Source organism: Heloderma suspectum, chromosome 15 (genome assembly GCF_057233095.1).
Source record: "Heloderma suspectum isolate Gila_16-S chromosome 15, 16-S_ref, whole genome shotgun sequence".
Classification (NCBI taxonomy): domain Eukaryota; kingdom Metazoa; phylum Chordata; class Lepidosauria; order Squamata; family Helodermatidae; genus Heloderma; species Heloderma suspectum.
The window spans coordinates 7,452,177-7,468,152 of record NC_139472.1 but is presented as its reverse complement, the minus strand read 5'-3'; the positions used below and the strand labels follow the sequence as shown (position 1 = coordinate 7,468,152).

Here is a 15,976-nt window from a genome sequence, read left to right as displayed (position 1 = left end):
ACTAATTGTTCATGGCACACTGCCCGCTGGAAAAAGAACAACAGGTAACCCTGATGGACTGGACAGACGCAGAAGACGGGATGTGGGAGGTGATATTAACTATATCATCCTGCTGTTGTAAGGACTAGTTCTGCTTCTTGTCCTGGGAACTGATTGAGAAAATGCATTTTCTTCTTCATTTTTTAGTGTAAGGGTGCAGCCTGCATCCCATTTTAATCCAAGGGAAACACAACAAAAGAACGTTGCCCTGTTTGGAAAACTGCAATCATGACTGAATTTAAACATTTTTTTGAAGTTTAAAATTCTGCACAGAGTTTGAACAACTGGACATGCAGGAACGACGTTCCATTACCAGAGTACAATTTTCAGTGAATGGCAAGGGAAAGATTTCGAACCCTTAGAACAACCTCTAGGGAGAATTATAGCACCCCTACCTTGGGAGTTTTGCTCTGATGTTTTTTTTTAACTTATATTAAGACTGACTAACTTGTTGACACATTAGAAAAAAATCTTTCTTTAGAAGAGGAATTTTTTACTCTGCAGTATACATAGCTTGGGGCTTTTTGCTGCAATCTAGCACATTTTATCTTCACAAAGAACTTCAGGGTGCTTCTTCCAAATGGATTGCTCTAAGTGACTCATTTTACATTCTTGGCCCCTTTAACTTTACTTGTTCAAAACATCTTTTTTCATATTGTGATAAAGCCACACAGATTCCAGCGGGGTTTGTCTACAACCAAGCTATAATTCAGAAAGCCTCTGTGCAGTGCGAGCCTATGAAGGTCTACTCAGAAGTAAGTCCTATTGGGTTTTCTCCTAGGTAAGTGTGTTTAGGACTGCAACGTCAGGTTTCAGGTACGGCTACAAGCATTCATTATTTTAAGGTGTAGTTCAATCTACTATCTTGTATTGCATTAGTTTATCAAAATTAATAATTAGTTAATCATTAGTTAATCAAATAGTCCTCATGTTGATTGCTTTAGAACGTTTAGATGCTTTAGATGCTTTACTATGATTTTATATCATTGCTATTATCTATTTTGATGTTTATTATTTTTTATTCTGTTATTTTTATGTGAGCTGGTCTGAAGGTAAACAACATGTAAGTCATCTCTCGCAATCCACTTTGCTTTTGAGCCATGTCTTTTAGATTGTAAGCTGGTGGGCAAGGACTGATTTATTTCTTAATTTTGTATGCCGCCTTGGGTGACTTTTTTTGGCTAAAGGGCGGGACAAAAATGCTACAAGCAAAACAATAAATGTAAGTGCCACAAATAGATAAAAATATAATATAGTTATTTATTTTAAGAAAACATTAACTTATTATTTATTTCTATTTATTGGATTTCGATACCACCCCAAGGCGGTTTGCAAACGTTCAAAACAGAAAAACCATAATCAAATAGAAGCATAATAAAACTTTAAAAACCACATTAAAAACCATAACAGCGAGGTTAAAATCCCAAGTTAAAAAGATGCATCTAGGTTTCTATTACTAACTTCTATTAAATGCTGAATTAAAAAAAATATTGGCGTGGTTTACACCAACAGTATAAAACAGAAATAGTCAACAGAATAGTTAAGAGGAAAAGGCGGCACCAAAACCAATAAAAATAGCCTGATCCCCTGCATGTTTATTCAGAAGCAAGTCCAACTGATTTCCCTGAAACTCTCCATTTCATCCTCACATCAACAACCCTGTGAGGTAGGTTGGGCTGAGAGTTAATGACTGGCCCAAAGTCATCCAGTGAGCTTCCATGGCAGAGTGGGGATTAGAACCCGGTTCTCCCAGCTCCCAGTCCAACATTCTCACCACTACACCACACTGGTTAGTTAACATTTTGGGCTCATCTAGGAATGGAGAAAGCAACATGTACACACTTTCTTCGCAAGTTACCAGAAGCCCCAAAGAACTGTCAAGGCATTGCAGCTAAACCATGTCCGGATCTGCTACCGTCAGCTAAAAAGCAGAGTGAGCTGAGCTCACGTCCCTTAGCCCAGGGGAGGCCCAAGGGCTGAATCCCATTTCAGAGAAACTCTGGGCGGGGGCGCATTCCAGTGGCGCGCCTTTTCCCCGCTTTAATTGCGGAGTATTTGCAGTTGTGCGTCCTACCTGTGCGCTTTCGTCGCCCGCCTTGGCCGTGTTCGAACGTTCAGTGCATTTCCGCTAGCCAGTTGCTCTGAAGCGGGCATGTGTTGGGTTTGTTGGCAGATTCACCTTTACTCATTAGGGGAGTTCTCTGCATGGTCCCTGGCATTTCACGCAACGTTCAGAAGTGCTTCCCTAGCTGCTTAATTTAAAAGGTGTGGGTGTAGACCCAGCCTTTGTTGTCCAGTTGTGTAATTGTATGTTAGAACCCCCGATCTATGGTTGTTGTTGTTGTTCAGTTGTTCAGTCGTGTCTGACTCTTCGTGACCCCGTGGACCACAGCACGCCAGGCCTTCCTGTCCTCCGCTCTCTCCCGGAGTGTGCTCAAGTTCATATTCATTGCATCGGTGATGCTATCTAGCCATCTCATCCTCTGCCGTCCCCTTCTCCTTTTGCCTTCAGTCTTTCCCAGCATCAGAGTCTTTTCCAGGGAGTTTTCTCTTCACATTAGGTGGCCAAAATACTTGAACTTCAGCACCTGTCCTTCCAATGAGCAGTCAGGGTTGATTTCCTTTAGGATTGACCGATCTATGGTTATGGAGACGTAAATTTGTGCTTCCGTGCACAGATTATCCCAGCGTATGGCTCATGGCACAGCTTTGCCCCTCAATTTACAATTACATATCCCATTCTGCCCATACTCAACTCCCTTGCACCTGGCTCTAGTCAGCGGATCTTTGGACGGGTGGGATAGTAAAAAAATCAACACAGGTAGATCCCGCAAGCTGGAACCTTGCCTTCCTGTTCTAACTCAACTAAGCTTACGAATGTACAACTCAGCCTTCCTCGACCTGACCACCTCCCAAGTGTGCAGGACTACAACTCCCATAATCCCCAGCCAGTCTGCTGGGAACAGTGGGAGCTGTATTCCAACATGGCTGGAGGGTGGACCAGGTTGGGGAAGGCTGACCTCACGGAAACAATCACATCTTTGCCTGCTTCCAATTCCTGTCACTTCCTCCGTGCTGAATTTAAAGACTGTAGGCTCCTTGGGGCAGGAAGCTATCCTGGTGTGGTCTGTAAAGCGCACCGTGCACGCGGTCGGTTCATTAATCAGAACCTCCAATAGGGAGGCCGGCAACGGTCTGCCGTTCTCTTGAGGTTATCGCAGGACGGTCAGCAGAACCAAAGCACCCTTCCCTAAGGGCTGGAATGGTCAGTTTGCAAAGAGTTAAATTCACCCAGGTTCAGCTGTTATCCATGTGATTCGGATGCGGCGAAGGCCAAAGAAAATTCGCAGGCCTTTTGCAGATGAAGCAATAACACAGCCTTTGCCCTAAAGGTATCATAACCTTTTTTACTGCTGTTATTTTGAGGCTGGGAGTGGCAGGAGAGATCTTTGCATGCTTGTCTAAGTTTCTGGGCCCAATCCAAAGCACTGGCTGTGACCTTGAAAGGCCAACAGTTCTGGAGCGAGGTATGTGGCGGGCCGCCTTCTCGCATATGAGCTTGGGGTTTAGAAATTATGTACGGAGGCTCCCGTGTCGGCGCCACTGAACGCAATGAAGCTGGCTGACTTAAAGATGTCACAAGACTCTCCGCTGATTTTTCCTTCAGCAGACTCATTCTTCTTCTTCTTAATTGCATTTCCATCCTGTCTTTCCTCCCTGCAACAAGAGTTCAAGGGGATGTAGAGGAAGGGAGCCTGATATCTCCCGGCAGGGCTAAGAAAGACCCCTGCCTCAAACCCTGCTGCAATTCGGCACAGAACAGCCTCCTCCCATCCGGAGCAACGCAGATGTGTGCAACTCCCGTTATCCACAACCAGCATGGCTATCTGGCTCAGCGTTGCCCACACACCAGCCTCCAGATGTGTCAGATGGCACCTCCCATCATCCACAGCAAGCAGGCCCGACGACCCTGCTGGCTGGGGAAAGTGGGTGTTGTAGTCCAACACATCCGGAGGGTGCCCGGTGGGGGACTGCTGGTGCACAGGCCAGGGCAGTTGAACCTCTTTCAGCAAAAGGTTCCATTCAATTCCAGAGAAACTCTGGGGGAGGGGGACATTCCAGTGATGGGTGGGGCCAAATTCAAGGGGTGGGGCCAAAGGCAAAAGGGGTGGAGCTAAAACACCAGCATGTTTTTCCTTAAAGCTGTCACTGCCAGTAACTAAGCCTTCAGAGAGACATTTCAAACGTTTAAAGCGGGGAAAAACACAAAAGCTGGGAAACCTTCAAATGATTGGTAGTTGGGGGGAAGGAGGTGGGGCCGGAGGCAGAGGGTGTGGCTATTTGGGGAGCTCTGGAGGCCGGATTTGGTCCCCGGGCTGTAGTTTCCCCACCTTTGGTCTGTACTATTAAACTATTTGCTGGACTTTTTAGAAATGACCATAAAGGTTAATAACTTTTTATTAACCTTATTAACTTATTAACAGCACGCAAGAATTGTACTGGCTAGATATTGTACTGATGCGAACCACTTTGGGAGACGATAACTGTCTGACAAGCAGGATAAAAACACATCAAATAAACAAACCAACTAACAAATAAAAATGAAAAATATTCAAACCCCTGCAGCTAGAGAATGGCAACTGAAGTCTCTGGAAATCAATGGAATGGATAAATCAGCAAACTGGGCATGTAACAGAAATGACTGTACTTCACACTCTAACTTTTCTTTGAAAACGGCAACGGCTCTATCGCTTTCTGAATTAATTATTTCGTATTTAGTCAGTCGAATATCTCTGTATTTGGTATTTGAAATTAATACATAATTATTAAAATTATAAATGAAATGAGACATTTGGCGCATTGGTTGTTCAATGGGAAGGACAACAATCCAACAGGTGCAGCTTTCCTTATGGAGCTCTATCAGGTGAATTTCCGCCTGCCCCAAGGCTGTTAACACATGCCAAGAGGGAAATTAAAAACCAACAAGGAAAATAAAAAGCCCTGGTGGCTACCCTAGTGCAAAAGAGGACATGGGCTTCTGTTGTTTGGCAGAAGGGGGAATTTCCAGAGGTGCAAATTCTCCTGCACATCTGCTGAAGGTTCTTTAGTTCTCCTTTGCAACTTTGCAACTACAGGAGGGCAGGAGGAAAGAGGCAACCACCTTATCTCCTCTTCTTCACTCGTGGGCTGGTTGTTGACTTCAAGAGCTGTTGCATTAAAAAAAAACACAAAACCCTAAAACCAAAAGGAAGTTAGACAAAGGAGAGAGAAATAGCATTTCCCCCTCTCCCCCAATATTACCACAAGCCTCTCGCAGGGAGAGAAAACTCACCAGCAGTGCTGGGAAACTGTTGGCCAGAGAAACCCCAATGAGAGGAGAAACCCAGCGGAAAGGAAATGACTTTCCGCCACCCGCACAAACTCAGTTTTGTTCTGAGTGTAGGTGCAACTGATAAAGGGCCTTCATGGCTGGGGCCTCATGCCTCGAGGTCCCCTGAGATCACGCTGCATGAAGCCTGAGAATCTCAGCCATTTTTAAATGTGAAAGAAAAAAAGGTCTCTAGTCCTCAAGGGTGAAATCAGACGGGGAATGAGGAGAGAGCAGATGCGTGGGGTTCTCATCACTTTAGCTGTCATATAGAGGGGGCAATTTTGCCTAGCACTTTCTCGGCGTTTAGAGGGGTGATGGCGTACAGATGGGATCCCCAGTTGGCAATCCGGAGCATCTGGATGCCTACTAAAAAGAAAGGAGTTGATAGGCTAGATGAACCTTTGGTCTAATCCTGCGGGGCTCTCCATTACGTTTCCACTGGCACGTGCCATCTTTTGATAACTGTTGCTGGCTTGGGGGATAACTTCTTTGTACAGGTGTGTCACATTAAATTTTGCTCTGTGGTCTGGACTGCGGAAAAGAACACAGAATTGGATTATGTTGCATTTTATCTTGGCTGGAGTGAGGTGGCTGCCCCCGGTCTCTCATATTGTAGGCGGGTTCAAGAGGGGAAAGTGTGATGTAAAGGCATTTGCAAAGTTGGCCCTTTGAGCTGATTCGCACATTGCACAGGGGTGGGGAACCTCTTTCAGCCCAAGGGCCACATTCCATTTCAAAGAAGCTCTCGGGGGCTGCATTCCAGGGGTAGGCGGGGCTAAAGGAAAAAGGGGCAGGGCAAAAATGCCAGCATATTGTAGCTCAAAGCTTTTACTGCCAGTAACGTAGACTTCAGACAGGCAGTTCTACCTTTTAGAATGGGGGAAAAAATTGTACAAAGGCTGGGAAACCACCAAATGATTGGTGGTTGGATGATAGGGGGTAGAGCCAGGGGGACGAGGCATGGCCACCTGGGGAACCATGGAGGGCTGGATTTGGCCCACTGGTCTTAGGTTCTGCATCTCTGGATTACAGCAAGAATGGCGCCCTGCGTTGAGGAAGAAGCTATCACTGATCAAGAACTCAAATATAAGCCATCGCCTAGGGTCGGTTAATTCACATATTTTATTTATTTAAAACATTTCTATCCAACCCTATATCATTACGATCTCAGGGTGGCGTACAGATAAAATCAATGTAAACAGTATAAAACAATAAATAATTTAAACAGCTAAAAATATATTAAACCGTTAAACAAGCTATTACAAATTAAAATCTAAAACAACAAAACAGTTAAAAGAGTGTGCTACTTTAGGGAACGCCTTTAGCCCGCAGAGGCTTTGGTTAAAAGCCATGTTTTTACTTGGTGCCGAAATGAGACCAACTTACAAGCCAGTTGGGCCTCCAAGGGGAGGGCATTTCACAGCTGGGGTGCCACAGCAGAGAAGGCCCTCTCCCACATCCCACCATAGTGTATGTCTCGCAGTGGTTGGATGCAGAGCAGGGCCCCTCCAACAGATCTCAGTTCTTGGGCAGGTGTATATAGGAAGAGGTGCTCACTCAAATATCGAGGTCCCAAGCTGAGGTCACATATCCAGCTTCTAGTTATCCAGTGCGGATAAATCAAGGGGTAGGAGCAAACCAGCCCTTCTGACTCTCCACCTGTGAGAACATGACAAGCTCTCCCCGTAGCCCTGCTAAATCCTCAATCCTCACAGAAAACTGCTCCACCCAAATGGTGAAGGCAGCATCTCTGGGGGCATTTCTACATGAGGCTTTTATCCCGCACCTTTACCAACACTTCTGTTACTGGACTCTTTGCAAGATTCAGATCCTTTATGCGTGCTTTTTCCGGGACGTTTCTTTCTCTGTCTTTCTATATGTTTCATTATACAACCACTACATGGCGCTGTGGTACAGCAGAATTGCACGATTACACAAGACTCTCATTCCAGGGTTTCGAAATAAGACCGCACGTTCCTCGCTAGGAAAAAAAAAAAGCGACAATGGTTGCGAAGCATGGGAGAGGCCCTGGAGGATGACGACGTCCCCGCAAACTGCTGTGAGGAAGAAAGGCTCTGGAAAGCAGTAGCATGTGGACTAGCACCAATTTATCCAGAGGATCGATAAACGTAGGGGTGTTTCTATGTGAAGGCGAGAAGCCACCGATGCCAAGATGGGAGAGTTGCAGTGCTTGGCTTTAAGGGAGAAATCTAGTGGGCATAATGGAAAACCTGGTGGAAAGGAGAGTATTTATTTATTTACTTCATTTCTATACCGCCCAATAGCCGAAGCTCTCTGGGCGGTTTACCAGTGGGATACGGCCATCTCTGGATATAAACTCTATATGAAGGGCAGGGAGGAGATCCTGGAAGTGGTGTCACTCTGTACGTCAAAGAGGGCATTATGTGAAGCACACCAAATACCTTAAAAGGGGCAGACTCCTCCTCCACAGAAGCGCTGTGGGTGGAAATTACCAGGCTCCAAAGGTAATTTAGTACTGGGGAGATCATGGAATCATAGGGTGGGAAGGGGCCTACAAGACCATCGAGTCCAACCCCCTGCTCAATGCAGGAAGCCGGATTCCCAGGCAGTCTCCCATCCAAGCGCTAACCAGGGCTGGCCCTGCTTAGCTTCTGAGATCAGGCGAGATCAGGCGCATCCAGCCCTTTGACTGATTGCTATCACCCCCTGAACCAGAATGCCCAAGGTGATCTTGAGAATGAAATCAGGGAGGCATCCCAATGAGGAAGCATTGTAGCAATGGGTGACAGGGCTGGCGCCAAGGGTAGGCCTGGTCAGGCACCTGCCCAGGGCCCACACCCAGGAGGGGCCCACTGACAAGAGCCCCCTGGACTCGCTTCTCCTCTTCCCCTTTGCAACCAGCTTGCTCACCTGCCTCTCGCTTTGGCCCAGACGGTGGTGGTGGTGAGGAGGAGCAGGAGATGCCGCGGCCTGCCTGCTCCCTGGCTCTCTGCCTGTCAAGCAAGCGAGTGGGAGCAGTGATGAGGAAGAGGAGGAGGAGCGAGAGCAGCTGGTGACAAGGGCGGTGGTGAGAAGGTAGGCACACTGAGGGAGGGGGCCCACGGAGGGTGTCTTGCCCAAGGGCCTCCAAAACCTGGACTTGGCACTGATGGGTGGCTTCAGCTCCCCGCACATTGACTGGGTAAATGCATGTTCCAGTTACAGCAAAGAGGTTAAATTTCTCAATGCCCTGAATGACTGTGCCTTAGAACAGTTGGTCACGGAACCCACCAGAGGGGAGGCAACACAGGATTTAATCCTAAGTGGTGCCAACCCAGGATCTCGTGCAAGATGTGAGTGTTGTTGAACCAACTGTAACTGGAGCGCCATCCCATTTAAGTTCTCATTTAAGCGGGAACTTGCCAAGGAAGTCTGACACAGCCACATTGGACTTCAAAAGAGGGAAGTTCTCTAAAGTGAGGAACAGGTAAAAAGGAAGTTGAAAGAGAGAGTCAAGAAGGTTAAATCTCTCCAAAACGCTTGGAGGTTCCTCAAAACCACAAGCATAGAAGCTCAGCTCAAGGGCATATTGCAGGCTGGAAAAGGTAGCGCCGAAGTCCAAGAGGTCACCAGTACAGCTAACTAGCAGCAGGGAACACGCACACACATATAAGAGCCATGCAGGAACAGCTAGAAAGGGGGCCAAGTGTACATCCCATGAAAGGGAGCTCCTGTTAAGGTGGGTGGCTACTAAAAAGAGGGCCTTTTCTGCTGGGGCACCCCAGTTATGGAATGAGCTTCCCAGACAACTTGCCTGGCGCCTACATTGTACTCTTTCTGGTTCCAGGTGAAGACCTTTTTATTTTCCCAGGCCTTTTAGTCTTTCCATTTCTGTCGTTTTAAATCTGTTCCTGTATTTTAAATCTTTGCACAACTGCTAGGCTCTATTTGGTGTGTTTTTTTTAATGTTTGATACTGTCGTTTTAAACTTTAATGTTGCATTTTATTGTATTATATTTTACGGTTTTCATTGTTGTGAACCACCCAGAGAACTTCGGCAGCTGGGCAGTCTAGATATGGAATGAATGAATGAATGAATGAAAGATGTGCCCGCCACCCAAAAGGCCCCACATCACCTGTGCCTGCCAACTGGATTGACTTGAACAGTGAGACGGAGTGAAGTGTCTGCAACTGATTGTAAGGGCCTGGGCAGGTCCATACAAGTGCCGTGGGGCCTTCAAAGAACCTGTCCCCAGCTGTTTAAAGGCCGGGATGGGCAGCGCTTAGACCTGGACTTACTGGCTGATCTCCTTGTGATTTGCAGTCGCTCGGCCTGGCTTTCTGCCTCCGGATGGTATAAGAAAAGCAGCAACAAAATGACTCCCCCTCCCCGCTGAATTATGCTGCTGAAAGGAAGCAGACTTGGGGCACCCAGGCGTGGATGCATGTGCAGAAGGACAGTGAGCTCTGTTCCGTTCTGGCACTCAAACCGAATCCCCGGCTCCGAATTCTTTAATTGCAAGTGTTATGTTTTGCCACCAGGGCCCTTAAATGTGTTGTAGCACGTTAAAATTAGTCCTATGGTGCCACCTAGTGGCCTCTGAGAGTAAAATGAGGAATGCATCAGATGCCTAAAAACGTTACTCAAGAAGTAACAAACGTCAATCGAGAATTCAGTGTAAATTCTCCCCCGCTTAGTGCCAGTTCCCAAGAGAGACCCCCCTCAGGAAGGCTCCACCCCTCTCCACTGTCACCACCAGCAGCCATTCCAGCACGTTCCACCATCCCTGCTGTGGGACGGCTTCCTTCCCCCACCTCTGCCCTCCTCATCCCTCTTTCCTTGTGTGTGGTGTCTGTGAGGATTGCAAGCCTGCAGGCAAGCAAGAGGGCCACCTCCTTTAACTGACCGCTTGTCAGCCGCTCTGAGAGCCTTTGTGGCTGAAGAACGTGTAAAATAACACTCAGAAGTCTGACCTACTGAGTTCAATGGGACTTACTCCCGGGTAAGTGGATCTAGACCAACCTTCCCCAACCTGACACTCTCCAGTCATGTTGGGCTGCAAATACCATCACCCCCAGCCAGCACTGGTTGTGGATGATGGGCGTTGTAGTCCCACACATCTGGACAGTGCCAGATCAGGGGAGGCTGATATAGGTATTCTTCTGAGTAAATGGGAAAAGGGCTGCGCCACGGAGGATGCAATCTCCTTGCCGGATCAGACCGCAGGTTGACCAAGGCTCCGTTTAGTTCACCATCTGGTTTTGTTCACCCACCCAGCCAGGCCCCTTCTGGGAAACACACAGGGGTCTCATGGAGGCAGCTGCCCCAAGCTTTTCTCCTGGCACTGCAGCAGAGATGGGAAAATTCAGGCCCAGGGGCCAAAACCAGCCCTCCAGGGTTCTCCAGATGGCCACGCCTCCTCCCCTGGCCCCACTCCCTTTCCCCCTGATCCTTCGGTGGTTTCCCGACTTTTGAATTTTTTTCTGCATTCTAAAATGCCTCTCCGAGGGCTTTGATCCTGGCAGCAAGAGCAGTAACCTACAACATGCGGCTGCTTTTGGCCCCACCCCTTTTTGCCTTTGGCCCCGCCCACCACTGGAATGCAGCCCCCGAGAGCTTCTCTGAATTTCGATTTGGCCCTCGGGCTGAAAGAGGTTCTGCTCCCCTGCTCTAGAGGGGCAGTGCTGCTGGTCACAGAGGCGCCATTGAACAAGCACAGCTCCAAACCTTGGACAAATCTCCTTCATCACGTTTCGAGTCCTCTTTCAAAGCCATCAGTCCTGTCTCCATCACCACATCTTGTTCCACAAGTACAAACCGCAGGGAACATTAGAACGTTAGAAGAGCCCTGCTGGATCAAACCAAGGGGCCATGAAGTCCAGCACTCTGTTCACCCAGGGGCCAACCAGCTGCCCACGGGAGACCCACAAGCAGGACAAGAGTGCAACAGCAGCCTCCCACCCATGTTCCCCAGCAACGGGTGTGCATAGACAAAATCTCCAAAGGGCTTTCTTTGGGGCTGTGTGGGCAGATGTATGATTCCCTCCACCCACATGAACAAGGGAAACTTTCTGAGTGAAGAGGAAGCCCTAGGAAAATTTGCCAAGTCACTATCAATTTAATAGGATGATTCCCCAAATTCTAGCTTTAGAAGACAGGCAGGAAAATCTCTTTCTCTCCTTTGATGGCGAGTGTTACATTAACAGGACATTACATGGCACAAAATACATTTATTTTCCAGTAACCATAAAAAAGACGAAGTAACAATTTCGGTGTTATCAACCAGCAAGCTTAAACAACGCAATAGAAGATGCATCCACACATTTCATGCTGCAAATACTTCATTTTTCCCACCAAAATGATCTCTGGTTTTTTTTTCATTAGTGTATGTATGGGGTGTGTGTACACACACACGCACACCATTGTTGCATTTGAAATAAATTTTTAAACACAAAGGGTGAAATAAAACAACCTGTTGAGATTTCACCCCCATTTCCAACCTTCCACAACGGAGCTGCAGAGAACACCCATACAGAACACATCTGGGGTGCATTAAAAACAACACATCTGCACTATAAATGAAATTTAAAACATTATTTTCCCAATATATTTTAAAATAAAAATGAAGACCACGGTTATCCCCAAAGGCTTCTGCACACCCCAGTCCTAAAAATGCTAATTGGAAGTAGGTCTCATGATCTCAGTAGGACTTATTTGCAAGTTAGTCACCTGGTCCAGAGGTCTGTTCATGTTCAGACCTGAATAGGGATGTTCTGCGTATGCCGAGATCTCCATTCATGCCAGTGGCGGGGAAAGCAATGCATGCATAAAGCAGCAGATGTGCACAAATTGATTCCTTTCAATGAATGAAAGGAGAAGTGGTTCTTGGGGGTTGCCAACTTTTTATCAGCCTGTGCTCCTGTGCATTTAACAGCAATTTGGTGCGCAGAGATTAGTATGCAGTGTTGTTTATCTCCATTTTGTTATAAGCTTCCACAATTGATTTCTGCAGAGCAGAAATTAAATGTATCTTAAATTTAAATTCTCTTAAAGGCACAGGAGCACATCAGCCTGTTTCCCCCATCAGTTGGCAACCTCACACTCCATATGTGGGCTTCATAGCTCCTGCGCCTGAAACAAATAATTGGATCATTTTCTAGATCTAACTCTTGTCTCCTTTCAAGTTCAACAATCTCATTGTAAAGCTTCTGTAAATGTGCGAGAAGTAATTTAGAAGTCATCAAGAGCCAGGTTCTGCTACAACCTTCAAGTGCAAACTACAGAAATGTAAAAGGCAACCTCCATATTTTAGTTTTTAAATGAATACCTCAACTACACTCCTTTTCAAAACAGGGCTGCCAACTTATGAGGAAAAGATTGCTCCGCACCCTACTCCCACGCTTTTAGCAGCCTGAGCTGTAAGAATCAGCAAGCAATGCAAAGCAGGCATTAACAATAACTCATTAAAGCCTGAGAACTACACTTTCGTTAAAGGCAGAGGAGCAGGGGCCAGTGTCAGAAGTTGGCAACCCCAGTTTCAAAACAATTGTCCTACACTCCCTGGGATTCTCAGACATGTCCAAACTTGAAACATCAGTTCTCCAGCCTCTATGCTTGACTTTCCACATTGCAACAGGCAAAAAACTCAAAGGCAACAATATGCCATAAACGTCACCAGGTGAAACCAACAGATAACAAACACTTTCATTTTACCGAGCCAAAACTGGGGGGTAAAGAAACTTTCAGTAACACTTGAATAATCCCCCAGGCCAAAAGACAAGACACCAGTGAAAAAAGCCTTCTAACAGGAAATGTTCAACAGTCAGCCCATAATAGAAAGATTTTAAACTTTCTAAGAAGTAATTATTTTCCAAAGGGGAAAATATCCCATTTTAGGCCCTCCAAAATCTCAATTTTTTTTTAAAAAAAGAAAAACTGGTGAACGGACTTTGTGGACATACAAGGGAGCCACCGAGATGTCACTGAGCAGGTACTCAAAGACGTAGGCCACAAGCTTGTTATTCTGTCATGGAAGTTCGCTCCTCCAGCCTTCTTAAAAGACAATCTTGAACGCCTGCCCGGCAAGCTGCCTCTTCAGCACCAGCCGCGCATCGAAAAAGTCGCCTCACAGCCCCGTTAGAAAACAGAGAGAGCAGAGACCTGGGGCGGGCGGGGGGGGGGCCTCCCCCCCTCATCCGTTTCGGAGCTGGAGGTCTCCACATGTTCCACCTGAAAACGATTCTCATGGATTGCAGTGGCGCGCATGAAGGCAGCGGCGGCTGGGGGCTGCGGTGTCAGTGGGCAGCGACTCCGCTCCGGGCTCCAGGCAGAACCAACCTTGGCTAGCTCGTTTAGAGTTCTGCCTGGAAGCGGGGCCACCAGCCTTCCCTGCACCGAGGTCTAACCCAGATTTTCCCTTGGAGCACATCCCCCAACCCGGTGCCCTCCGGAAGTGTTGGACCACAACTCCCAATGGCCATGCTGGCTGGGAATGATGGGGGTTGTAGTCCAACACATCTGGAAGGCACCAGTTTGGGGGAGGCTGGTCTAAACCAGGGGTGGGCAGAAAGTAGGTCTCCGCATATTTTGGCCTTCAGCTCCCACCATTCCTGACCATTGGCCATGCTGGCAGGGGCTTCTGGGAGTTGGTCCAAAACATCTGGAGAGCTCCTTCCTGCCCACCCGAGCTAGGCAATCCTATGCCCCATTTACTGAGGAAGTAACTCCCACTGCTAAATGGACCTTACTTCCAAGCATATATACTTGGGATCAGGGCCCCTGGTTGCCACCTCTCTTTTTTGTTCCCCACCCCCATGCTTCTAGCAGCAACACAATAGGCTGAAGTTCAACAGACAAAGCTCATAACTGCAACTTCTAATTGCATTTGCTCCATGGGGAAACTGCACCTGTTGCTTGTCTTCCTGTGTTTGTTTTTTAATGGCCACTGTAATGTGGGTGATTTCAGCCTTCTCTGGATTAGGGTTGTCAGCTTTTCAACCAGTCCCCACACTTCTGCCCAATGTTCAGGAACTTGGCAGGTCAAGCTATTCAGAGAGTGGATTCAATCACTGGTTAAATTCCTGACGATTAGGGCACTACTAGAGGCAGCAATGGGTGGTTGAAAAGTTGGCGACACTGTTCTGGACTACCCCCATAACACCTCCTACCCCACTCAAAAAGCAAAGCAAAAATGGCTACTACTGTTGTGGGGGAGGTGTAATGTCAAAGTTCTTGAGATCTCTCTCCTTGACTTTCTTGTAAATGAAAACAGTGCATCTTCTTCATATACCTTTGCAGACTTAAAACAAACAGTTGCCAACTGACCAGAAAAGAGGTGACTTGGCCTGTTCCTCTGCCTTTAACAGCAACTTCATCAGCAGAAGCCAGCTGCCAAGTTTTCCAGTTGCCTAGGCATAAGCTAGGTCACCTGCAGACCAAGCTGTGATTTAGAGGGCACAGGAACAGGGTTGATCTAAACAAGTTGGCGACTCTGATCTCAGGAAAAGTCGAATTTGGGAATCTGACCCAAGGCTTTCAAATTCTGTACTTGAGGGTCTGAAGGCCAAGCTCAGATAGGACTTCCCCACCCCCAAACACGGAGAATTAGAGACAGCGGATGTTTTCTCACACAGGACTGGAACCTTGAGGCACAGCAACCAAGTTTGTCCATTCGAGGTTGGTCCTGATGGGTTCTCTCCCGCTTTTTTTTTGAAGCGAGCATCAAAGGTCCATGCAGGAATAGGTTCTATCCTGCCAGTTCCAGCAGTGCAGAAGCGGCACGTCTGGGGGCGACTGGAAAGGGGCGACGGATCCCGCGGAAACGGGACCCAGTTGTTGGTGGGCCGCCCCGCCGGGCAGCAAGAATCTGGGGTAGGGTCCATAGCCGCCGAGGGGGCCCATCGCTGGAGGGCTGGGGCCCATCGGGTAGGGCGGGGGCTGCCCCACAGCCGACGCAGCGAACAGGTAGGCGGCGGGAGCGCTCTGGTGGCGGCAGGGCAAGAAACAAGGGCCCGTCGGGGGCTCCGGGTAGGCGAAGCAAGCCGAGGCCGGCGGGGGAGGCGTGGGGAGCTGGGCCGCACAGGGGAGGTCCCGAGGGGGTCTCCGGACGCGCCTGCGACGGCGGTAGTTGCCCCGCTCGAACATGTCCTGGAAGGCCGGATCCAGCGCCCAGAAGTTGCCCTTCCGCTCGGCTCCGCCGCGGGGCACCTTGACGAAGCATTCGTTGAGGCTCAGGTTGTGGCGGATACTGTTCTGCCACCCCTTCTGGCTCGGCCGGTAGTACGGGAAGCGCTGAGAGATGTACCGGTAAATGGCGCCCAAGGGCAAGCGCTGCTCGGGGCTGTCCTGGATGGCCATGGCGATCAGGGCGACGTAGGAATAAGGCGGCTTCTGGAGCAGCGCCGGGGCGCCGTCTCCCTCTGCGCGCTCCTTGGCCGCCGCGACGTCTCCCGCGCTCGCTGGTCCCTCCATGCTTTGCTCCCCGCTTCTCCCTAAAAGGAAGGATCGGTGGATCGTGCCCTTCATCAACGGCAGACCTCGCTCCTCCCGCCACTCCCGCGGGCCCCGAACCTGTTCTCGGTGGTCCACGAGCGCCAGCCTGTGAG

At 48.3% G+C, this 15,976-nt stretch overlaps 1 protein-coding gene across 1 annotated transcript; it reads right to left on the bottom strand.

The window, feature by feature from the left end:
• Nucleotides 1–14,058: 14,058 nt before the first annotated feature.
• On the bottom strand, nt 14,059–15,976 carry LOC146335265 (uncharacterized). Its single transcript, XM_084822263.1, has one exon. It carries the CDS (start codon nt 15,894–15,896, stop codon nt 15,093–15,095), a length of 804 nt encoding a protein of 267 aa, XP_084678389.1. The 5' UTR covers nt 15,897–15,976; the 3' UTR covers nt 14,059–15,092.

Bases quoted from the DNA above. Each gene is read 5' to 3' on its own strand.
- LOC146335265 (XM_084822263.1), bottom strand. From the start codon at position 15,896: ATGAAGGGCACGATCCACCGATCCTTCCTTTTAGGGAGAAGCGGGGAG.